Here is a 24,938-nt window from a genome sequence, read left to right as displayed (position 1 = left end):
TGCCAACTTTGTTTCCATAGGGCTTTCGCTTTCAATCTTATTATTGACCTGAAATTTAATTGATTGGTTTTCATTCTATGAATATTCAATAATCTTGATTTGTGGTTCGTTAGATAATTTTTTTTAGTAATTTAATATTTTTTTATAGTTCTTTTATTGATAAAATCATATTTGTGTGTATATATATTTTGTTTAAGTTTTTTGTTGGGTTTTGTTTTTTATATTTTTCTTGTATGATCATTGTGTGATATATGATTTAACTTTTTGTGTTAAAGATGATAGAAAAATATCCTTATTATGTATTTAGTTTACAATTATGTTTGTAAACCTTATTATAATTCTGATTTAATATTATAAGTTAAAATTAATTTTTCCAATAATTAAATTAGTTGTGAATGAAATAAATTAAATTAAAAAGATCATTCTAATAATAAATTTTATATTATTTAATTTAAATTAATTGTTCAATAAATTTAATTTTAATGATTAAAAAATAAATTCAATAGTACCAAATCAAAGAATTTAAATTATTTGATCATATATATCATAATCATAGGAGAAAATTATGACCAAACCAATAATCTTTGGACCCCGTTAAACGTATAGAATCTTTTGTTTATTAAGATATTTAAATTTATTAAGTGACATCAATAATAAAAATGAATGTTCTTTTGTTAGAAATTTCAAGTTCAATGATATGGGTACGTTATCTATTGATTAAAAAAAGTATAAATAATATTATTTTATAATCACTCAAAGTAAAAAAAAAAGATATTTTATAAGAATTTTAGTCGTTTTAGTTTATATATTTCCTTCTACTATGTTTTTTCACATAGAATAATTATTGTACGCATGTTTTTTTAATGCAAGCATATTTTTCAAATGCTAATAATATAAACATGTTTTTTTAATAAAAAAGCTATAATAAATTTATAATATATAATATTATCTACAAAATTATTATTACTTCAAATAAAAAACATGTAACGTAGTTTTTATTACTCGTGTTTTATAATAAGGTTCATAATTTGTACAATATACTTTATATTACCACATTATAAACTATATAATATTACATAATTGAATAATGCACATACAATATCTACCATTAATCATAAATAATACTCGTAAATTAGGATAAATAATTATATGATTTTTTTATTTTCTCAATATTAATATAATATTATCTTTTGGTGACACGTCAATATCACAGTTAACGTTTTAACGACGGATGACCAAAATAAAAATAAAATGTAACACTAAGTATGATTTTGAAGAAAAATAATTGAGTAACCAAAACGAAACAAAAGTGATAGTTGAATTATTAAACGTGTTACCATATTTTGTTTAAAATTATTGCTTTTTAAATAAAAAAGTTATTATAAAAATTGAAATTGATATCTATTTGAAGAACAAATTAGCTTATCCGAGTTGAATACTCATTTGAAGGCTGAAACTTGGCAGAACTTGATTTAATGAAGCCCAAATAATTGGCCTGTTTGAATGTGATTATTAATATTGAAAGAAGCCCATTTATCAATCTATCTGAGTGGACTCAGTATTCTGGGCATATCTGATTTCCTTCAACAATAAGGAATACCCACGTCTTTCTTTCAAGATTTTTCACCTGGTAAGAAGCTTTCTTCATAGATTCCTATACCATTTTGTGAACATGAAGGTCTAGTCAAGGTTTTTGATATTCTTTATTTAAAAAATATTATTTCTTTTTTCGTATTCGTGCAAATTGTCTGTTGCTGTATCCTTCAATGTTACTTTATCAAGACAAGCTGCAAGAATTATTATTGTTGGTTTCTGGAAAAAAAATATTTCCCAGAAAGTTAACAGAAATGGGATCTTTAGGTTTCATTCCTCCTCATAGTGACACATGATATTGTATTTTTTAATCCAAAATCATAAATGTATATAAGCTATGATAAATTTATGCTGTAAGGGGAAATATGTCTTATTATGAAAGCCCTAAGCCCTGTACCTTTTAAGGGAATAAACTATGGGTTATGATTTTTTGAGGTTTTGAAAATACATGCTAAATATGTTTTCAGATATTTGACGTCTAAAACAATAAGCTTTCCTTATCCTTGTGATATGCTGTTGATGCCCTCATCCAAGAATGCAAGTGAGGTTCGGGTTTTTTTTATTTTTTGGAATAGTGCAGGTATTGTCTGTCCAAAATTCTATATCATACGTTAACTTTGTGATACATAATTTCGATGATTGGAGGTGTCGGCTATTATCAATATTTGTTTCCTCTTTTAGTGGAACTTCTGATGCCTGGGCCGTCTTTATTCTGGTAAGCAAGTTACAGTGTGTATCTAACTCTAATTTTGTTAAAACTAATCAAATTCTTTTGAAAGTAATTTAACTTCCCGCTCTTGAATGATTATCTTCAAATCTGCTTTGCCCTTTTTGTTTTATTGCTTATCTAGTTTTACTGTCATTTCCTTCCAATCCCCTATTCATGTTGTGAGTTTGCTTCACCATCGTCATGTTATTTTACAACAGCTTCAGAGTAGTTGTGGCTGCTGGTACATGGATTGCAATGCTGGATAATTATTGGATGTTCTAGGGTTGGGAACAGGAGAAAAATGCTAATGTGAGAAGAATATGATTCCAGTACTCGTTTTAGTGATATAGACCACGGAGTCATAGATATTGAAGAAATGGTGAAATAGTTAACAATGAAGCGGCTAGGGTGGGGAAATATGAATGAATCGATGTTTGGTGCTTTACAATTAGAAGTCCTCCCCTTCGGGCTTGTGTAACTAGCTTCTTGAAGAAGCAACAATCTTTTAACCCGATGTTGCCTCGGGTTATGGTGATCTGTACATGAAGATGTCTTCCAAAAGCAAACAAAGCATAGTTTACTATGTTTGCATAGTTTACTATGTATCCTTCACTTGTTGGTTATAGTATCTCTAGTGCAATTAATACCCAACATAAATATGCATTTTCTTTTTTGAGTAAAACATCCTCCACACTCTTTCAATACATTTTCACTGACATTATAGGTTTTCTATGAGTGGTTACTATAGAAACTGAGAAAACCTGTTTGTATGCAAGCAAATATATCTTGTTTCTTCCTGGCATTTCTTGCTGTTAACTCATTGTTAGCTGTCATTCAATGTCAATCTAGATGCAAGAACATAAGATCAACATAAAAAATTACTTATGATGGGAGATACTGTCAGTATGTGTTTATTTTGTACACTTTGAGCATATTCCTTGTTTATTTCAACTGGAATTAGTTGAAATCTTGTTAAGAGTTTGTAATTGAGATGTTCTCTGGGGCAACTAGAGGATTTTCCTAAAATCATGCCTGTTAAGAAGAATAGTACGATTCTGCATTTGTTGCAGAATGAGGACCTTCATAAGCATTGTGGAAAAAGTCTTATAAGAATCTCATTTCGACAACCTTGGCCATAAGGAGTGATTGTTGTTGTTTTCATTGGCTTTTCATGGATGCATTTTGTAGGGGGTATTCGACACTTCCTTTAGGAAAATTAATTTATTTTAAAAGAGTTAAAAGCGGAAGAAGAAATTCCTAAGTCTCATGTGGTAGTGCATTCTTTGCTTCGCTCTCTTGAATGGCTCTTAGTTTATGGGACTGGTTACAACAGTTTGGAACAATAGGAGATAGGGGGTATTCAACACTTCTTCAGGAAAATAAAATTATTTTAAAAGAGTTTAAAGTGATAGAAGAAATTCATAAGTCTCATATGCTAGGGCATTCTTTGCTTAGCTCTCTTGATTGGCTCTTAGTTTAAAGGACTTGTTACAACAGTTTGGAACAGGAAGAGGTAAAGTTTTCGTCATTTATTACTGGATTTTATGATTTTAATACATTGAGAAAGATGTTTGTGGCATATCTTTGCTATTCTCTGCAAAATACGTGCGCCTCTTTTACACTTGCATTGAGCATCAAATCACTAGTATGATTTTTTTCTCTTTTTCATATTCTTGAAGCTGTTGGGTACAATTAGATCACAAAAATGTAGCAAGAATGACCCACGTACTCCCATTCTTTGTTTTCTTTTAATTAAGTAATGCTAAACAATCAAATACCTTGACTGACATCGAGTTTTGGTAGAAATTCCTAAATATTAAGAAAAAATGCATATGTATATACGTATATATATATGGTGAACATAAACATTTATCGGAAGGCTGGTATCAAGTCCAGGCCATGTAGATATGGCATTGACGAAGGCCTTGGATGCATCCGCTTTCCTTTTATGTTTTATTCCATGTTCCAAAACTACCCCGTAACTGACACTCAAAATTAGGTTCCAGGTTGTTTCATGGCCTTGTGGAAGTTGGTGTCCTTCCTATGTGGTTTTTACATTTGTTTCGCGAGATTAGATACTCTGCAGGGTTATTTATGTCTGCTATAAATGCGGGTTATTATTGCTGAAAATGCCTCTTCAAAGTTGTTTCAGCATGGATTTTTTATGGTAACTTTTCTCATTTTAAGCTTTCTGAGGCTTCTTTCTTAAATGGCTTTTATTATAATTTGTCTTTTACAGAAGGATTCGCCTACGATATATGCACAGTACATGAACTCTATACACCGTCATTGAACTACATGTTGCTGCTTTCGACCCTAAGTTGGAAAAACTAATTATTAATTAGAAAAAGGTTAACCAGTAAGCTCTCCCTAATTACATTGCCTTTGAAATTGAAATTTATAGATATTTACATCTTAAGAATCTCAAATTTTTAGTGCTTATTAATGATGCTGCAACATTTGATTCTTTAACAGTGTATGAAGTTTATATACTGTCAGTCCATCAAATATATACCCTTACATTAATTGGTGTAAAGCCCTATGACCTGTTTTTCCCCCCTGAAAAAGGCTATAAAATCGGGTGATAACAAGGCCTTCATCCGCATCATTGTCCCCTTGAGATTTCAAATTTTTAGTGCTTATTAATGATGCTGCAACATTTGATTCTTTAACAGTGTATGAAGTTTATATACTGTCAGTCCATCAAATATATACCCTTACATTAATTGGTGTAAAGCCCTATGACCTGTTTGTCCCCCCTGAAAAAGGCTATAAAATCGGGTGAGAACAAGGCCTTCATCCGCATCATTGTCCCCTTGAGATTTCCAGTTCTCTTTTCTTGAAAAGAATACTAGCTTGTCTGTCTTTCTTAGTTTCTACCATGAATTCCCCTTTGGCTAGAGAAGATGCAGAGAAGAATGCAGGTGCCAGATCATGCTCCTACTGCAACAAAGTATTCAACAACTATAGAGCTCTTGGGGGCCACCTTAGGGTCCACCAGGAGGGTATGCCATCAGGGACCTTGAATTATCTTGGTTCTTCAAGTAATTCCAGACACTACCAGGAATCCTCCTGCGTCCCTACCAAACAATCAGCAGAACTCCACACCTAGTGTGAACAACCAAACTCCGTTCTCTAGAGCACTTCCTCCATTTGACCACTCTCGGGTGTGAAGATACTAATTTTTTACCCATATTGATTTATTATTATTATTATTATTATTATTATTATTATTATTATTATTATTATTATTATTTTTATTATTATTATTATTAAATATATTAAATACATATATAAATATTATTAAAAATAATTAATTACAGGCCCAATGAAAATTGGACCGGCCCAGTTACAAACAACCAGAACCGGCCCAGACCCAAAAGGAAACCCTAAACCAATTTAGGGTTTCAGCTAGGGTTTCTAAACCCTAGCATTCTTGTCGTCGCCGCCGCTCCAAGAGATCTCAGCAGCTGCCTCTGCCGACGCCTCCCAAGCCAGATGGTTCAACCAGATGCTGCCGACACTACAGTACCACGCCATCTCGTCGACGAAGCCTCCATAAGACCCAGCTGCCCTCCACACGTCAATGCTCAAGGGTGAGTCACCACCAGTTCGGTGACTCACCGAAAAATCACTCTAATGACCGGTCCGAGACGAGGTCCGATGAGGCCTATAAATATGGCCACCGAATCTGCAGCGAATACCAAAAAAAAAAAGGAGACAGAGAACACAGAGAGACGGAGAGAAAAACAGAGAAAAGAAAAAAAGATATACTAAAAAATATACCAACGATCTCAGTCAACATCAATGCAGAAAAAAAAAGAAAAAAAAGAGAGAAAAGAGGCAAGAAGCTTACTCTATTATCGGAGAACCCCAACCGTCGTCGGATACAACGAAAACCGAAGGTACTTTTGTAGATTTGCTCCGATTGGGAGCTTTTTAAGGAAAAAGAACACCGGAAACGGTTTTAGACAGTCCCGATCTATATTTTGGTGGATTTTTGTAATTTCCGGCCACCATTAACGGTGGCCGGCAGCGGGGGTCGGAGCCCGGCAGCGGTGGCTGACCGGGACGACTTCTCTCAGTTTAGAGAGAAGCCAGAGAACTCTTCTATCTCTCTGTTTGAGAGAGAAGAGAAAGGAGGAAATGAGAAGCTGGCCCGTAGGGCCAACCGGCTTAGGGAATAAATACCCTCTCCCAAACGACGTCGTTTTGGGGAGGGTATTTCTGTAATTTCCATTAAGGTTAAACCCTTTCCGCAGCCATCTGAGTTTTGTAATTATTCATTTTAGTCACTGAAATTAACTTCTGAACGTTGTAATTCAGTCTTCGAATTTCAATTTTATTCATTTTAGTCATTTATATTAAAATAATATATTTAGGATAAATAACAGATTTAATCCCTTAACTTTAATAAATAATATTTTAATCCCTAGTTTATATTTTTAATTTATTTTAATCTTATATTCGAATTTTAGATAAGTTTATTTTAGTCACTAAATTATTAAATAAGAAAATAGCATGTTTAATCCCTGTAATTTTGATTAATTATGAATTAGGTTTTTAATTTTAATTTTACTATAATTTAGTCATTTATTTTAAATATTTTTAGTATTTTATTGCTTTTAAATATATAGCTCTAATTGTATTTTTTTTAATTTTATTTGTTTATATATTTAAATATTGTCATTATGTAGTCATAAATATATATAATAAATAGATATTTATTTTAAATAAATTATTTTAATATTTACTTTTCAATATCGAAGAAAAGGACAGTCTTAATACAACTGGATGTCCTATTCTGATATTTTAAAATTAAAAATTATAAAAAATATTATTTAATTTAAATTAATATTTATCAATATCAAAGAAAAGAGCTGTCTTAAGGCATCTAGAAGTTCTTTTCCGATATTTTTAAATATTTTTTTTATAATTTTGAAATAATAGGATTATAAATTAAATATATTTTGAATTTTTAATATTTTAATAATAGAGACAATTCATAATTAAAAAGTACCAATTTTGGGCATTGTAGGGGTGCTAATTCTTCCCTAAACGTAACCGACCACGAATCCCTTTTTATTATTAAAAAGAGTGAATTTTTGGTTATAAACGCAGATCAGTTCATTCTTTTAATTGATGTTTTCTTAAAAACTCTTTTAAAAGATATTTTTTAGGTATTCGACCTACCTGACCCAAAAGGCCGATGGCGACTCCCAAATTATTTTCAAAACCATTTATTCACATCACTTTTCCCGTCAAAATAAATATTTCGTGCCCGGGCGAAAACCGGTTACGACAGCTTGGCGACTCCGCTGGGGACTGGTCAAACTTTTAAAATCAATTATAAATTGTCTCTATTAATTATAAATTAAAAAATTCATATATTTAATTTATAATTTTTTCTTTTCAAATTTTTATATACTTATTATTTTTATAGTATTTATATTTATATTTCATTTTACTTGCAAGTATTTTATTTCATTATTTATTTTTCTGTCAAAAGTTTGAACATTTCTCATCACACACAACACTTGCATTGCATAAACATAATCTCTATAATTGAGATTTATCCCTTTTAAGTGGGAGTGAAAGCGACGTCTTCGTGAGAATTTATTCTCCGTGTCAGACCTAGCAAGTAACTTTCGGGGTTCATATGCTCTATGTCTTCGTGAGAATTTATTCTCCGTGTTAGTCATAGAGAAATGTATCCCCTCGAATTGAACTCGATCCACTTTAGTCTGTAATGGACTAGGGTTGAGGGTTAGCAACCCAAGGGGGCACTAACAAGGACAATTCGGGTACCTTTATTCTTAGATCTGAAACCCTGCATATAAAAAACCCTAGAAACTCTTCCGATCTGAAGTCATGCCGAAATTTTGTCCAAAATAGGTGTACACACAGGAGAAATGAATTCTAACTTTCTTGTTTGTTTATTTTCTTTACTGATTAAATTACATGTATATTTAAATTATTTCAATTTAGAAAAGCATGTTTAAATAAAAATATTTAGGTAAATGTTATTATTAAATTTCTTTATTATGTAAACTAATTCATTTCTTTTTGTGTGTTCTTTATTTTTTTCTGTTTGTATAGCATCATACAGGATAAAAGGCATTGATCCTTGTGTTAATTGTCTCATTGGAAAGCCTTCATCTATGGATAAAAAGTGTTCAAATCAAGTAATTCTAAACTCAGAAGTAAGACAGTGGGCTGAAGAATTACAAAGACAAGAAGGAGACAGTCTGCAGGATGATTATGTATCTGACTTGGCCAGTTATGCTCCAGTTTCGCTAAAAAGAAATGATATGCAAGATTTGCGAAGTATTTGGGAAAGTTGGGATTCAAATAAAAAATTGCAGTTTTATCAAACTTACGGAGACATCCCATATTTGCTCTATGTCGAAGTTGATGATGAATTACTCAGAGCCCTAATTCAATTCTGGAATCCAGGGTACAATTGCTTCACTCTCAATAAAGAAGACTTGGTCCCTACTATTGAAGAGTACACAACTTTGTTACATATCGAAGGGGCTTTGGAGAATCGAATCTATTCAAAGTCAATTAAAACTCAACCCTTTCGAGTTAAATTAGCAAAGATTGCCGGGGTACGAGAAGAATGGGTGGCATCCCGTACAAAACAAAAAGGCGAAAGCGAAGGCATTGCTTGGACCAACATTAAAGAACTTATTCAAAGCCATCCAGATATTAAAGTACGATTCGATTTATTTGCTCTGGGTATGTATGGTATGATCATCTTCCCAAAAGTATTGGGATATGTTGAAGCTGTAGTGGTAGATTTGTTTGAACAGCTGCCGAAAAAGATTAATCCTGCTTTTGCAATCCTAGCAGAGACCTTCAGATCGTTAAATGCTTGTAGAAAGTTAGGAGGTGGACGATTTTCAGGGTGTACCCAGTTGTTATATGTTTGGATCCGTAGTCATTTCTGGAGGACAAAAAAAGTTTCATACCGACGTTTTAATACGTATTACTCACCATTAAAAGAATTTCTGGAGCAGGAATGGCCGAAAGAAATTAAGAAAGATATGTGGATTAATGCCTTTCGAAATCTGCAAAGCAATGACGTTGTTTGGCGAGCCCCGTGGCAAATCCAAAGGGAATTCTTTTACAGATGTGGTGATTATAATTGGATAATGCTGCTCAGATTATGGGGAGGAATTGGATATGCACCACTTCTGGTTATAAGACAGTATGAAGGTCGCCAATTTGTACCTGTCACTGCTGGATTACAGTCATCTGAGTTCGCATTCCATAGCAAAAATTATAAAAGAAATATCATGGAAGCTGTTACAGCTTGGAAAACAACTTTTTGTATCCGAGCTAAAGCAGCAAAAGAAATGCTAACTCCTGATTATGAAGAATGGAGATCTGCCAGGAAAAATGAAAATATTCCTCTACCAGATCAAAAAGAGGATATCTCTATGGAAGATCGCATTAAGGTGGTTCCATCAGAGATTGAAATCCTGAGAGCCGAGTTTGAAGCAGAAAGAGAAGGCTGGTCGAAAGAATTAGAGCAAATGAGACAAGATAAAGCTATGTTGGGAGTTGACATTGATTTTCATTCATCACAATGTGCAATGTTGAGAAAAGATAAAGAAAAAGTTGATGATGAATTCAGAGCATTACAGAAAAATTACCAGGAATTATATAAATCCCGGAAAGCATCAAGATCAAACCATGCAACAATACAAATGACCAGAGAATTGAACATCGAGAAAAGACGAGTTGAAGATCTGAAAGGAAAGAATAGCCGTCTACTCAAAAGCCTTGAGAAAGGAAAGCAAAAAATGGAAGATTTTGAGGTTGACAGAAGAGAGCGAATTATAAAAAACAAAGCTGAACACCGTGAGATCATGAATGAAATGCGAAGAGAAAGGGATCGAGCCAAATATTTAGAAGAGATGAAGAATGACATCTTTGATAAATTTGAAGGTGAGAAAAATATCATGTTCAAGGGATTTGAATCTGAAATGAACCAGTTGATTGCTGAACTTGAAGTCAGAGGCCAAAAGATGGAAGAATCCAATATTGAAAAAGAAAAATGGGAGCTGGAAAGGAAAAATTTCAACACGAGACTTGAGGTAGAGCAGGAAGTGGCTAGAAATTGGATGTAAAGATGCAGAAACAAGGATGTTCAAATTCAGAAGCTTAATCAAAGAACGCAAGAAGTACGAACAAAACTTGAAGAAGATTTGGATCAGTCTAGAAATAAAAACTCAGAGTTTAATGCTTACATTTTGCAACTTGAAGAATCATTGTTTCAAGAAAAGGTTCGTCTAGGACCTAATGACCTCAAAGAAAGTAATGAGGAAAATGCTTCACTACGAAGACGCATTAGAGATCTTGAAAAAATTCTGCACAATTGTCAAGTCAGAATCACTGAGTTAGAGCAAACTCTTGAAGGAACGAATGAACAATGGCAAAAGTCAACTGATTTCTATGTGGAAAGAAGTGAAGAAAGAAGTAATATGGTGTTCGAGGCCATGGTACAAATGAGCGAAGTTGCTAGATATGTTGGGGAATTAGCTGTTGAAGCCAAAATAATTGAGCATCACGTTGATCCAGTTTCTAAGTGCGGAAAGAAGGTGTCATGGTTAATGAAAGAAATTATAGAGCTTAATAGGAAAGCTATGCCTTATCTGTAGTTATGAACTATTATAAAGAAACTTTTGTATGCCGATGAAAGTTGTTCTATGACAGTTAACTTTTTGGGATCAATACCTTTTTGCATACATACATTTTGCATACATTCATCATTCATTTCATAAATTTATTTATGAATATCTTTTTATTTTATTTATTAAGATAAAATTCATTAATTAAAATTTGAAAAAAAATAATATTAAAAAGATTTTTCAATCGCAGTTATTCTGGCCAAAAGAGAAATACAACATCACTACGGTACTAGACAAGCTACTAAGAGAATTATGGAAGATAAAATACAGCGTATTGAGGAACAGCATAATAAAGAACAAGCAGAAATGAGAATGAAGCTGGAGAAAATTGAAGCCAATATTGCAAATTCACAAGACAGTATGATGCAGAAAATAGAGGACATGTTTAAAAGGCAGGCAATCATTGGAAAAATGCATGAAAATCCTGTATCTTTCGATCAAGAACCTATGTATCCTCTAGGTTTTCCACCAGAACCAATTTATCATTCTGGTACTACACCTATACAAATCAATGCTCGTACATCTGCATTACAAGAAGCCAAACCACATGAAAATCAACAAGTGGATCCTGCATCTTCAAGCAAATATCCGCTTATATCATATGTGAAAATAGGGGATCTTAATACTGAGCATTTAATTCCAGATTTGAATGAGCTGAATGAGAAACAAAAAGTAAATGAAGAATTGACCAGACAGATCAAGAGTTTAGAAGAACGAATGAAATCCGTGGAAATAACTGAATCATTCTATGGGTTTGATGCTAGTGAGTTGAGTTTGGTTCCAAACCTAATCCTCCCCATCAAGTTCAAAGCTCCTGAATTTGATAAATATGACGGTACTACATGCCCTTCATCCCACATTACTATGTTTTGTCGAAGAATGGCAGGATATGAGAAGGACGAGAAATTGTTAATTCACTGTTTTCAGGATAGTTTGACAGGACCGGCTTTAAAATGGTATACTCAATTGACCAAAGCCAACATTAGATCTTGGAAAGATCTGGCTAAAGCATTTCTAGAGCAATATCGCCACGTGACAGACATGGTTCCTGATAGATGGACTCTCCAAAATTTGGAGAAAAAGAATAATGAAACATTCAGACAGTATGCCCAGAGATGGCGTGACATAGCAACCCAAGTTTAACCACATTTGTCAGAAAAAGAGGCCACAGTAATATTTGTCCATACATTGAAAGCTCCTTATTTAAATCATCTAATGGGGAATACAACCAGAAATTTTGCGGATTTGGTCATTTCTGGAGAACTCATTGAAAATGTCTTGAAAAGTGGTAAAATTGAATCAAATGAGGGGTCTAGTTCCAAAAGACCTATGTACCGAAAAAAGGAAAATGAAGTCAACAATGCCAATTCTTACAGCAAGGATTCATCGAAAAGTGTTACAATAACCCAGCCAAGGGTTAAGAAAGAAGAAACAAACACTAATCGAGCAGATTCCAGAGGATCTCGAAAGGAAAATGAAAGGTTGTCTTTTACACCTTTACCAGTACCATATGCTGAGATCTATGATTCGCTGTTAAAAGCAGATGTCATACGACCCTATCCTTTGGTTCCCATGCAACCACCATTCCCTCCTTGGTATGATACAAAGGCACACTGTGTTTATCATGAAGGAATCACGGGTCATTCTATTGAAAACTGTTTGGCATTCAAAAGGGTGGTTCAAAATTTGATCAACACTGGGAAGTTGGAATTCAATACACCATCTGCATCAAATCATCCATTGCCAAATCATGGAGATAAAAACGTGAATGCAATTCAGGAAGAGAACAGAAAGAAAGCAAAAATTGACATTTCTGAAATTAAATCTCCGTTTGTTTGGGTATTCCAACAACTCTCTTTAGCCGGTATAATTCCACAACAATTCAGACCAAAGCAGAATGAAGGCAAGAATTATTGTGAATATCATCAGGAGAAAGGGCATAAAATTCAACTATGTCCTGAATTTAGGGATTTGGTGCAAAAATTGATGAACAACAGAGAAATAGAATTCTTTGAAGAAGAACCAGGAAAAAAGAAGATGATGTTTGCTCATCAGAGGATTCTAAACCTAGTCAAAGAACAAATGATCCTGTGATCATTAATGTGAAATCATATACGGTGATTCCTGCACCAATAAAGCCGAAAGTAGTTATCACCACTCCTCTACCATTTCCATACAAAGATACCCGCAGGGTACCTTGGAATTATACTACCAATGTTTCAATGGTAGGAGGATCTGTTTCTCTAGAAAAAACAGAAGAGAAAATACAGAGTTTGGGTACAACATCGACGTTTGAAGCAGTGAGCGAAGTCGGTTTCTTTACGAGAAGTGGGAGATGTTACTCTCCCGAAACATCCAATGCTTCAGAACAAGTGAAAGCAAAAGGAAAAGCCATGGCAATACCTCAGAAAGTATTTGAGGATGAATCCCTTCCAGCATTTAATGAGCCTGTGACAGAAAAACAAGCTCAAGAATTTTTAAAATTCTTGAAACATAGTGAGTATAGTGTGGTTGAACAACTACACAAACAACAAGCGAGAATTTCTATTCTTGATCTATTAATGAATTCCGAAGCACATAGAAATGCTTTGATGAAAATTCTCAATCAAACATTCATCCCTGAAGATATATCCCTCAATAAACTTGACAGAATTGTGGGACATATAGCCGCTGACAATTATATAACGTTCACGGATGATGAAATACCAGAAGGCGGAATGGGGTCAGTAAAAGCTTTGAACATCACGACACATTGTCATGGTCATGTGTTGCCAGGAGTATTGATTGACAATGGATCCGCTCTCAACTTGATGCCTCTAGTCACACTTCAAAGAATGCCTGTGGATCAATCACACATGAAGAGTTATCAGAATGTAGTGCGAGCATTTGATGGTACTCAAAAAGAGGTGCTTGGGAAAATGGAAATACCGTTGTTAATTGGCCCAGTCGTGTACAATATTGACTTTGTGGTGATGGACATCCACCCTACATATAATTGTCTATTAGGGAGGCCATGGATTCATTCAGCAGGAGCCGTTCCTTCTTCATTACATCAGAAATTGAAATTTGTTGTTGATGGACAACTAATATGCGTAGGAGCTGAAGAAGAAATCATTGCGTCGGTAACAAGTGATGTTCCATATATCGACACCAATGATGATGCTCTTGAATGCTCTTTCCGAGCTCTTGAATTTGTAAATGCAACCTTTATTGCAGAAGGAAGCAAAATTCCATATCCCAGATTGTCTGATTGCACCAAGATGACGGTACGACAAACTTTAGGCATCGGAGCTAAAGCTGGGAAAGGTCTAGGAAAGAATCTTCAAGGGATTTCAGTTCCTGTCAAAATAAAAATGAAGAAAGATCGTTTTGGGCTTGGATTTAAGCCCAATTTTCAGCAAAAGAACAAAGAGATGAAAAGAAGATGTGAAGACAGAAAGACAAGGTTGAAAGGAAAAGAAATCCTTTGGGAACACATGTTTTTCCCACAGTTGAAGACTATATTCAGATCAGTGGGAACAATTAATGTAGAACAGCAGCTTGTTGAAGCTTTTAAAGAAGAAAAGTTGATGAAAGATCAAGACATAGTTGAAGAAGCTATGAATGGATTATTTATCAACATGATCATGAATGACAACAAGACTGGCAAATACTTGGATAGAATTCGCCCATGTTTTCCTGGAGAAACACTCACCAATTGGACCACTGAAGATCTTCCTATAGTTTTTAATATTAACGCAGAGTAATATTCAGAACTAATCTTTATGTTTAGCTCAAAAATATGAAAACTTTTTGTTATATTGTAAAGGAAATTATGTTAAATATAAGAAATTTTCTTTAAAATTTTCAGATGGCAATCATTCTTTACATTTTCTTACATTTTTACATTTATTTCATAAATTTACTATATTCTTTCGGAAATATGTCCGACTTAAATTTGCAGGTGTCACCGTGTTAATAGCATGTTTATTCCTAAATTTAATCTAGTGATAAATTTAGAGCAGCCTATATGTCTGGAAGAAATCAATGGGTGTGAGGATGAACTGGAATGTGATGTTCCTACTGAACTATTAAGATTGGTAGAAAAAGAAGACAAACAAATTCTACCCCACAAAGAAGAGATTGAGACTGTGAATTTGGGAACAGATGAAGAAATGAAAGAGGTGAAAATTGGTACTACTCTGACAATCCAGATAAAACAAGAATTGATAAATCTCCTTCAAGAGTTCAAAGATATCTTTGCCTGGTCTTATCAAGATATGTCTGGTTTAAGCACAGATATAGTGATACACAAGCTTCCAATCAATCCAGAATATAAACCAGTCCAACAAAAGCTCAGACGAATGAGGCCAGAAATGTTGTTGCAAATCAAAGAGGAAGTGATGAAACAGATCAATGCAGGTTTCCTCCAGGCAGCTAAATACCCAGAATGGGTAGCCAACATTGTTCCCGTACCAAAGAAAAATGGAAAAGTTCGAATGTGTGTGGATTACAGAGATCTCAACAAAGCTAGTCCGAAAGATAGCTTTCCATTACCCCACATAGACACATTGGTAGACAATACTGCAGGACACGCATGGTTTTCATTTATGGATGGCTTTTCAGGATATAATCAGATAAAAATGAATCCTGAAGACATGGAAAAAACAACATTTATAACCATGTGGGGCACATTCTGTTATAAAGTGATGCCATTTGGATTGAAAAATGCAGGGGCAACGTATCAAAGAGCCATGGTAACTTTGTTTCATGACATGATGCACAAAGAGATTGAAGTATATGTAGATGACATGATTGCCAAATCCCGAACTGAAGAAGAACATATTCAAAATCTGAGAAAGCTTTTCCAGAGATTGAGGAAATATCAATTAAAGCTCATCCCCGCAAAATGCACTTTCGGGGTAACTTCTGGAAAACTTTTGGGATTTGTGGTCAGCAAAAAAGGAATCGAGATCGATCCAGATAAAGTAAAAGCAATTCAAGATCTTCCACCACCTAATACAAAAAAAGAAGTTCGAGGCTTTTTAGGAAGATTAAATTATATATCTCGGTTCATTTCTCAAGTAACTGACAAATGTGATCCAGTGTTCAAATTACTTCGAAAGAACAATCCTGAAGTCTGGAATGAAGAATGTCAAGAAACTTTGGATATTATTAAGAAATATTTATCCAATGCCCCAATTTTAGTATCACCAATGCCTGATAGACCATTAATTCTCTACTTGACGGTCTTCGAAAATTTGATGGGATGTGTACTAGGACAGCATGATGAATCTGGAAGAAAAGAAAAAGCTATTTATTATCTGAGCAAGAAATTTACTGAGTGTGAAATTCGATATCCACCAATACAAAAATTATGTTGTGCTTTGGTGTGGACTACTCGAAGACTCAGACAATATATGTTATACCATACTACTTGGTTGATATCCAAACTTGATCCTTTGAAATTCTTAATGGAATCACCAGCTTTGACAGGTAGAATGGCTAGATGGCAGATGTTATTATCTGAGTTTGATATTGTATATGTCAACCAAAAAGCAATAAAAGGAAGTGTAATAGCTGATTTTCTGGCCAGTCGTGTATCAAATGATTATCAGCCTTTGAGTTTCAATTTTCCTGATGAAGATTTGTTATGTATATCCATGAATGAAGAAGTCAGAACAAATGACACATCTGCATCTTGGAAGCTTTACTTTGACGGAGCATCTAATGCTTTGGGACGAGGAATCGGGGCAGTGTTAATTTCTCCAGAAAATATTTATTATCCCTTTACAAGTAGACTGGAGTTCTTTTGCACCAATAACATGGCAGAATATGAAGCTTGTGTCATGGGATTGAAAGCAGCTATAGAAAGAAAAATCAAATGTCTCAAAATATATGGAGATTCATCTTTAGTGGTGTATCAATTGCGAGGAGAATGGGAAACAAAAGATCCCAAATTTTTGGAATATCGGAATTTTACCCTCGAATTAGTAAAAGAATTTGAGAGAGTTACCTTCAATTATCTCCCTCGAGAAGAAAATCAAATGGCAGATGCTTTGGCTACATTAGCTGCTATGTTTCAAGCAACTAAGAAAGTTGATATGATGCCAATCAAAATGCAAGTTTATGAAATTCCTGCACATTGTTATAGTGTGGAAGAAGAGGTAGATGGTAAACCATGGTATCATGATATTCTGCAATATATAAAAAATCAAAGTTATCCACCAAATGCATCAGAAATTGATAAAAGAACCTTGAGAAGAATGTCTGCTGGATATTTTCTTGATGGAGAGATTATGTATAGAAGAAGCAATGATCAAATGCTATTGAGATGTTTAAATACCAGCGAATCTCGAAACGTCATTGAAGAAGTACACAGTGGAATATGTGGAACACATGCAAATGGTCTTTCCATGGCCAAAAAAATAATGAGATATGGATACTATTGGGCTACCATGTACACAGATTGCATTGATTATGCAAAGAAATGTCATAAATGCCAGATATATGCAGACAAGATTCATGTACCCCCATCTCCTTTACATGTAATGACAGCACCCTGGCCATTTTCTATGTGGGGAATAGATGTCATTGGTGCAATCACACCAAAAGCATCGAATGGACATTGTTTCATTCTGGTGGTAATTGATTATTTTACCAAATGTGTTGAAGCTGCTTCATATACCAATATTAAGAGGTCCACAGTCTGCAAATTCATAAAGAAAGAGATAGTTTGCCGGTATGGCCTACCAGAAAGGATCATTACAGATAATGCTCTGAACCTGAATAACAAAATGATGACCGAACTTTGTGCACAGTTTAAGATTAAACATGCAAACTCAGTGGCATATCGTCCAAAGATGAATGGGGCAGTTGAAGCAGCAAACAAGAACATCAAGAGAATCATTACAAAGACCACTGAAACTTATAAAGATTGGCACGAGAATTTACCTTTTGCTTTATATGCATACCGAACTACTGTTAGAACATCTACTGGGGCAACACCGTTTTCTTTAGTCTACGGGATGGAAGCAGACTTACCAATTGAAGTTGAGATTCCATCGCTTCGAATATTGAGAGAAACAAAATTGGATGAATCTGAATGGATCCAAGCTAGAGTTGATCAATTGAACCTTGTTGAGGAGAAAAGATTGAAAGCTATTTGCCATGGACAGATGTATCAAAAACGGATGATGAAGTCTCATGACAAAAAAATACATCCGAGAGAGTTCCAAGAGGGTGATCTAGTACTAAAAAAGATTTTGCCTATACATAAAGATTTCCGTGGGAAATGGATGCCTAATTGGGAAGGGCCATACGTTGTAAAAAAGGCCTTTTCCGGATGAGCATTGATCTTGGCAGAAATGGATGGAAAAATTCTGAGAAATCCAATAAACTCGGATTCTGTCAAGAAATATTATGCTTGAAAAAAAGAAAAAAAAAGGGGGGGGACAAGGTGAAAACTCGCAAAGGGCATCTTGTAACCAAAAGAATGATTTGAGTTGAAAACCTGAAAAGACGGCTCAAATGCAGGATGATATTAGGCATCTGGCAATTGAATCCTCTCAAGATTTTGACAGTTTGGGAGAAACTTCACATCTACAAGCATCTTGACAACGTTTGAGATCTTCCAGACAAAAGCTTACATCATTTCTCTAAATTGTGTCAACTTGATTAATTTAGAAATACTTATGCTAATAATTTGTTGAGACATTTGAATTTTTATCAATCTTATGCTTGCCATAACTTTGAATACAATTCTATCTATTTCAAGTTCAATTTATTTGAGATTCAATTTATTTTCGAAAATTCAATTTATTCTTTTATATGAATTAACATAATTTTGAAATAATTTAAAGATTTCTGAATATCACTTTATGTTAATACTCTTAAATACATGGAATATAAAGTAAGCAAATCATCACCATCTTAAAGCCATGAACATCAAGATTGTTACACAGGATACTACCGACAACAAGGTCGAATCCGCCAAATCTACTCATCAATTGCTCCAACCGATCACCATTCAGTTCTTGCACCTCTGTTTTCAAAGATATACTAAGGCAGTAGAAGGCGATCTTTGCAGCACTGATTCCAGCAAAAAGAAACAAGACATTAATATCAATGGGAAACATGTCTCTATACAGATCCTTGTGTATGGTTTTTAAGGAAACCTAGAAGTATTTCCACCTCATCAGGTTCAAGTGGAGCAACTTTATTCCTTCCAACCCATACTAGATTCCATTTTCAGCACTCATTAAGAACATACTTCTGGATACTCGAAGGTGGCTCATTGTCATAAGCTTCAAGAACCTTACAGATCCTTTCTGTCAATTTGGCACTTCCTGTACATGTTTATAAACAGTTCAACTTTGTTCTTGGATCCCAGGAAGGCCATCATTTCTTTGTCAATGGAAAAGCATCAGCACATGGAGGAAGCAGAATAAAGAGAAAATCTGTTCTTAATTGGCAGAATTATGAATATAACCCTTGTCAGTGTAGTAGCATGAAAATGTTTCGAATCTACAAATTATGGCTTTACATGTAATAAGTACTGTGATATCCCAGTCTAAACCTTAACTGGAATAAATGCAATTTGCTAATAGCATCTTCTGGAAGTGTTCTTTGAGTTATCTGATCTGGTTTGGCAGAACCAATCATTGAATTTGGAAGATGAATTTGCTCATAGTAAAAATAAGGAGACTCAATAGCATATTTTGGAAGTGTTCTTTGAGTTATCTGATCTGGTTTGGCAGAACCAATCATTGAATTTGGAAGATGAATTTGCTCATAGTAAAAATAAGGAGACTCAATAGCATCTTCTGGAAGTGTTCTTTGAGTTATCTGATCTGGTTTGACAGAACCAATCATTGAATTTGGAAGATGAATTTGCTCATTGTAAAAATAAGGAGACTCAATAGCATCTTTTGGAAGTGTTCTTTGAGTTATCTGATCTGGTTTGGCAGAACCAATCATTGAATTTGGAAGATGAATTTGCTCATAGTAAAAATAAGGAGACTCAATAGCATCTTCTGGAAGTGTTCTTTGAGTTATCTGATCTGGTTTGGCAGAACCAATCATTGAATTTGGAAGATGAATTTGCTCATAGTAAAAATAAGGAGACTCAATAGCATCTTTTGGAAGTGTTCTTTGAGTTATCTGATCTGGTTTGGCAGAACCAATCATTGAATTTGGAAGATGAATTTGCTCATAGTAAAAATAAGGAGACTCAATAGCATCTTTTGGAAGTGTTCTTTGAGTTATCTGATCTGGTTTGGCAGAACCAATCATTGAATTTGGAAGATGAATTTGCTCATAGTAAAAATAAGGAGACTCAATAGCATCTTCTGAAAGTGTTCTTTGAGTTATCTGATCTGGTTTGGCAGAACCAATCATTGAATTTGGAAGATGAATTTGCTAATAGCATCTTCTGGAAGTGTTCTTTGAGTTATCTGATCTGGTTTGGTAGGAACTACAGAACCAATCATTGGAATTAAAAGATGAACTGCATGATCGTCTTCATTAAGAAGCTTCTTTTCAAGCTTCTTTTGCTTATTCCTTTCCAAAAAAATCATAGCCCAGGTTTCGCCTTTTCTTGTAATTGGGATCATCACATAATGGCTTCCCATCTTTTACCAGAAGAAGTGCGTCAGCATCCTTAGTCATTTGAACAGCACATATAAAATCTATCAATTTTATAATTGATGAATCTGGACCACATTTCTCCAGGGCTATTGAAGTTTCAGCCTCTGAGAATCCCATTTTTGTCAAGTATAACAGTTTATTCTCCTCATCAGAATCAGAATTCAAGATTTCTCGATATTAAAAGAACTATCGATATCTGTGAAATCATCTGAAAAGGTCACTTCATAATCAGATGAGTTGTTATCAGAATCAACATGTTGCTTGAATGCAAGCTTTTCAAGAGCCTATACTATTGAGTTTTATTCTCAAGAGGTTTTGTGACATTATATCTACATCTACATTTGTCAAAAATGATAGATTCTCTGATTTGAAGAAGAAAGATCTATTGGGTTTTTACAATTGAAGAAATACTCAATTCACCAATCTGAAATCAAATAACTTAACATTCATGCATCATATTTAGGTGTTTGCAAAAATAGGTGCATTTTCATTCATTTTCATCTATGTTGAATTTTTAACAGGAATTTCAAAGATTTTAGCAAAGATTCAAATCTATCATTTGATGGATTGACATTTCCAGAGAAAGTTCATAATGAGAAGAACTCATCTGAAGAAGGAAGAAGAAGTTCATAATGAGAAGAACTTGTTCAACCTTTTACATGAATTCATCACTTGATGGATCAGCTTTTCCAGAGAAAGTTCATAATGAGAAGAACTCATCTGAAGAAGGATGAAGAAGTTCATAATGAGAAGAACTTGTTCAACCTTTTACATGAATTCATCACTTGATGGATCAGCTTTTCCAGAGAAAGTTCATAATGAGAAGAACTCATCTGAAGAAGGATGAAGAAGTTCATAATGAGAAGAACTTGTTCAACCTTTTACATGAATTCATCACTTGATGGATCAGCTTTTCCAGAGAAAGTTCATAAAGAGAAGAACTCATCTGAAGAAGGAAGAAGAAGTTCATAATGAGAAGAATTTGTTCAACCTTTTGCATGAATTCATCACTTGATGGATCAGCTTTTCCAGAGAAAGTTCATAATGAGAAGAACTCATCTGAAGAAGGATGAAGAAGTTCATAATGAGAAGAACTTGTTCAACCTTTTACATGAATTCATCAATTGATGGATCAGCCTTGCCAGAAAGAAGTTCATAATGAGAAGAACTCATCAAAAGAGAAGGATGAAGAAGTTCATAATGAGAAGAACTCATCAAGAGCTTATTCAACCTTTTGAATGACTCTATCACAAAAAGAAAGAGGTCAACATCATCCCCAGCGGAAAGTTCATAATGAGAAGAACTCATTTGAAAGAAAGAGAAGAAGTTATTCAACATCTCCATTATGATCAAGTGAAGCCAAATGGATAAAAAATTTTATTATCTTTTCATCTTTGCCCTATTCCTGTTAACACAAGAATGAGCAAAGAGGGGCAGCTGAAGATACTAATTTTTTACCCATATTGATTTATTATTATTATTTTTATTATTATTTTTATTATTATTATTATTATTATCATTATTATTATTATTATTAAATATATTAAATATATATATAAATATTATTAAAAATAATTAATTACAGGCCCAATGAAAACTGGACCGGCCCAGTTACAAACAACCAGAACCGGCCCAGACCCAAAAGGAAACCCTAAACCAATTTAGGGTTTTAGCTAGGGTTTCTAAACCCTAGCATTCTTGCCGCCGCCGCCGCTGCCGCTCCAAGAGATCTCAGCAGCCGCCTCTGCCGACGCCTCCCAAGCCAGATGGTTCAACCAGATGCTGCCGACACTACAGTACCACGCCACCTCGTCGACGAAGCCTCCATAAGACCCAGCTGCCCTCCACACGTCAATGCTCAAGGGTGAGTCACCACCAGTTCGGTGACTCACCGAAAAATCACTCTAATGACCGGTCCGAGACGAGGTCCGATGAGGCCTATAAATATGGCCACTGAATCTGCAGCAAATACCAAAAAAAAAAGGAGACAGAGAACACAGAGAGACGGAGAGAAAAACAGAGAAAAGAAAAAAAGATATACTAAAAAATATACCAACGATCTCAGTCAACATCAACGCAGAAAAAAAAAGAAAAAAAAGAGAGAAGAGAGGCAAGAAGCTTACTCTATCATCGGAGAACCCCAACCGTCGCCGGATACAACGAAAACCGAAGGTACTTTTGTAGATTTGCTCCGATTGGGAGCTTTTTAAGGAAAAAGAACACCGGAAACGGTTTTAGACAGTCCCGATCTATATTTTGGTGGATTTTTGTAATTTCCGGCCACCATTAACGGTGGCCGACAGCGGGGGTCGGAGCCCGGCAGCGGTGGCTGACCGGGACGGCTTCTCTCAGTTTAGAGAGAAGCCAGAGAACTCTTCTCTCTCTCTGTTTGAGAGAGAAGAGAAAGGAGGAAATGAGAAGCTGGCCCGTAGGGCCAGCCGGCTTAGGGAATAAATACCCTCTCCCAAACGACGTCGTTTTGGGGAGGGTATTTCTGTAATTTCCATTAAGGTCAAACCCTTTCCGCAGCCATCTGAGTTTTGTAATTATTCATTTTAGTCACTGAAATTAACTTCTGAACGTTGTAATTCAGTCTTCGAATTTCAATTTTATTCATTTTAGTCCTTTATATTAAAATAATATATTTAGGATAAATAACAGATTTAATCCCTTAACTTTAATAAATAATATTTTAATCCCTAGTTTATATTTTTAATTTATTTTAATCTTATATTCGAATTTTAGATAAGTTTATTTTAGTCACTAAATTATTAAATAAGAAAATAGCATGTTTAATCCCTGTAATTTTGATTAATTATGAATTAGGTTTTTAATTTTAATTTTACTATAATTTAGTCATTTATTTTAAATATTTTTAGTATTTTATTGCTTTTAAATATATAGCTCTAATTGTATTTTTTTAATTTTATTTGTTTATATATTTAAATATTGTCATTATGTAGTCATAAATATATATAATAAATATATATTTATTTTAAATAAATTATTTTAATATTTACTTTTCAATATCGAAGAAAAGGACAGTCTTAATGCAACTGGATGTCCTATTCTGATATTTTAAAATTAAAAATTATAAAAAATATTATTTAATTTAAATTAATATTTATCAATATCAAAGAAAAGAGCTGTCTTAAGGCACCTAGAAGTTCTTTTCCGATATTTTTAAATATTTTTTTATAATTTTGAAATAATAGGATTATAAATTAAATATATTTTGAATTTTTAATATTTTAATAATAGAGACAATTCATAATTAAAAAGTACCAATTTTGGGCGTTGTAGGGGTGCTAATCCTTCCCTAAACGTAACCGACCATGAATCCCTTTTTATTATTAAAAAGAATGAATTTTTGGTTATAAACGCAGATCAGTTCATTCTTTTAATTGATGTTTTCTTAAAAACTCTTTTAAAAGATATTTTTTAGGTATTCGACCTACCTGACCCAAAAGGCCGATGACGACTCCCAAATTATTTTCAAAACCATTTATTCACATCACTTTTCCCGTCAAAATAAATATTTCGTGTCCGGGCGAAAACCGGTTACGACAGGGTGATCTGCTCAAATGAAACAAACCATGCAAGCATGACCGGATTCACCAATGGCAACCCAGGAATTGCCCAAGCTCAGATTATCATGTTTCCAATCTACGCATACACTAGTGGTAGTGCTGCAACTTCTCACCATAGCAGTTTGGCTTCAGGGAAAATTGCTCCAGCTGGTACCCATGCAGCCATGTCTTATGCTGCTTTTGCTCCATCTAACAGTGTTGGAGCCACTGGCTTTCACATAGATACTTCATTACATTTGGGTCCAAATGGAGTTTGTCAGTTTAATACCGATGATTTCCAGATTAGCCGGGATGGTTTACCACTTACTCGTGGAGATGCCTTGCAGAACATACAAGGTCCACCTATTGGTGAGCTTCCAAATCCTACCTTTTTTGTGACTAACCGTGACCTTAGTTTCTGGTCAATATCAATTGCCTATCTTCGATGATCTATTGCTGTTTGTGCCTTTTCTCAGGTCCTCCAAGCTCAAACCTGGACAAAGCTGATCAGAACAACTGTGGAAGTTTGCTTACGTGCCAAAATGGTAAGAGGCCCAACTTAGCTGATGAATCTGAAAAGCCTGACGTAACGAACGTTTCGAAAAAGCCTAAGATTTCCCCCAGTGCTCATGTCAAACCTGAGAAGCCTAATATTGTCTCTGCACCGAAAGAGCTACCTCTTTTCGTGGACGTTGATGATCCAGTTCCTGCATCGGAAGCCTGTTTCGGAGCTGAGGAAGG

General features: G+C 34.3%; 1 protein-coding gene and 2 long non-coding RNA genes across 4 annotated transcripts; 2 read left to right on the top strand and 1 right to left on the bottom strand.

The window, feature by feature from the left end:
* The first annotated feature begins 1,557 nt into the window (after positions 1-1,557).
* Positions 1,558-17,258, top strand: LOC120217738. 2 transcript variants are annotated; one of them, XR_005525181.1, is made up of 5 exons: positions 1,558-1,630; positions 2,239-2,840; positions 10,829-10,839; positions 15,077-15,080; positions 17,246-17,258. It is a non-coding gene; the product is annotated as an uncharacterized LOC120217738 (long non-coding RNA). The 2 variants fall into 2 exon arrangements; XR_005525180.1 differs by lacking the exons at positions 10,829-10,839; positions 15,077-15,080; positions 17,246-17,258 and adding an exon at positions 3,343-3,650 and having other exon boundaries at positions 2,239-3,280.
* LOC120217739 lies at positions 5,315-24,315 on the bottom strand. The gene is made up of 3 exons (XR_005525182.1): positions 24,197-24,315; positions 6,379-6,382; positions 5,315-5,462 (listed from the first exon to the last, which is right to left on the bottom strand). It is a non-coding gene; the product is annotated as an uncharacterized LOC120217739 (long non-coding RNA).
* LOC120217737 lies at positions 24,203-24,849 on the top strand. The gene is made up of 2 exons (XM_039214805.1): positions 24,203-24,570; positions 24,674-24,849. The coding sequence occupies exons 1-2, from the start codon at positions 24,233-24,235 to the stop codon at positions 24,702-24,704; spliced, it is 369 nt and encodes a 122-aa protein (XP_039070736.1). The 5' UTR covers positions 24,203-24,232; the 3' UTR covers positions 24,705-24,849.
* Positions 24,850-24,938: the final 89 nt, after the last annotated feature.

This window comes from Hibiscus syriacus, unplaced genomic scaffold (assembly GCF_006381635.1).
Source record: "Hibiscus syriacus cultivar Baekdansim isolate YM2019G1 unplaced genomic scaffold, ASM638163v2 tig00110187_pilon, whole genome shotgun sequence".
NCBI classification, from domain to species: domain Eukaryota; kingdom Viridiplantae; phylum Streptophyta; class Magnoliopsida; order Malvales; family Malvaceae; genus Hibiscus; species Hibiscus syriacus.
Note: the sequence above shows the minus strand (reverse complement) of the source record. Positions and strands in the feature narration are given on the sequence as shown.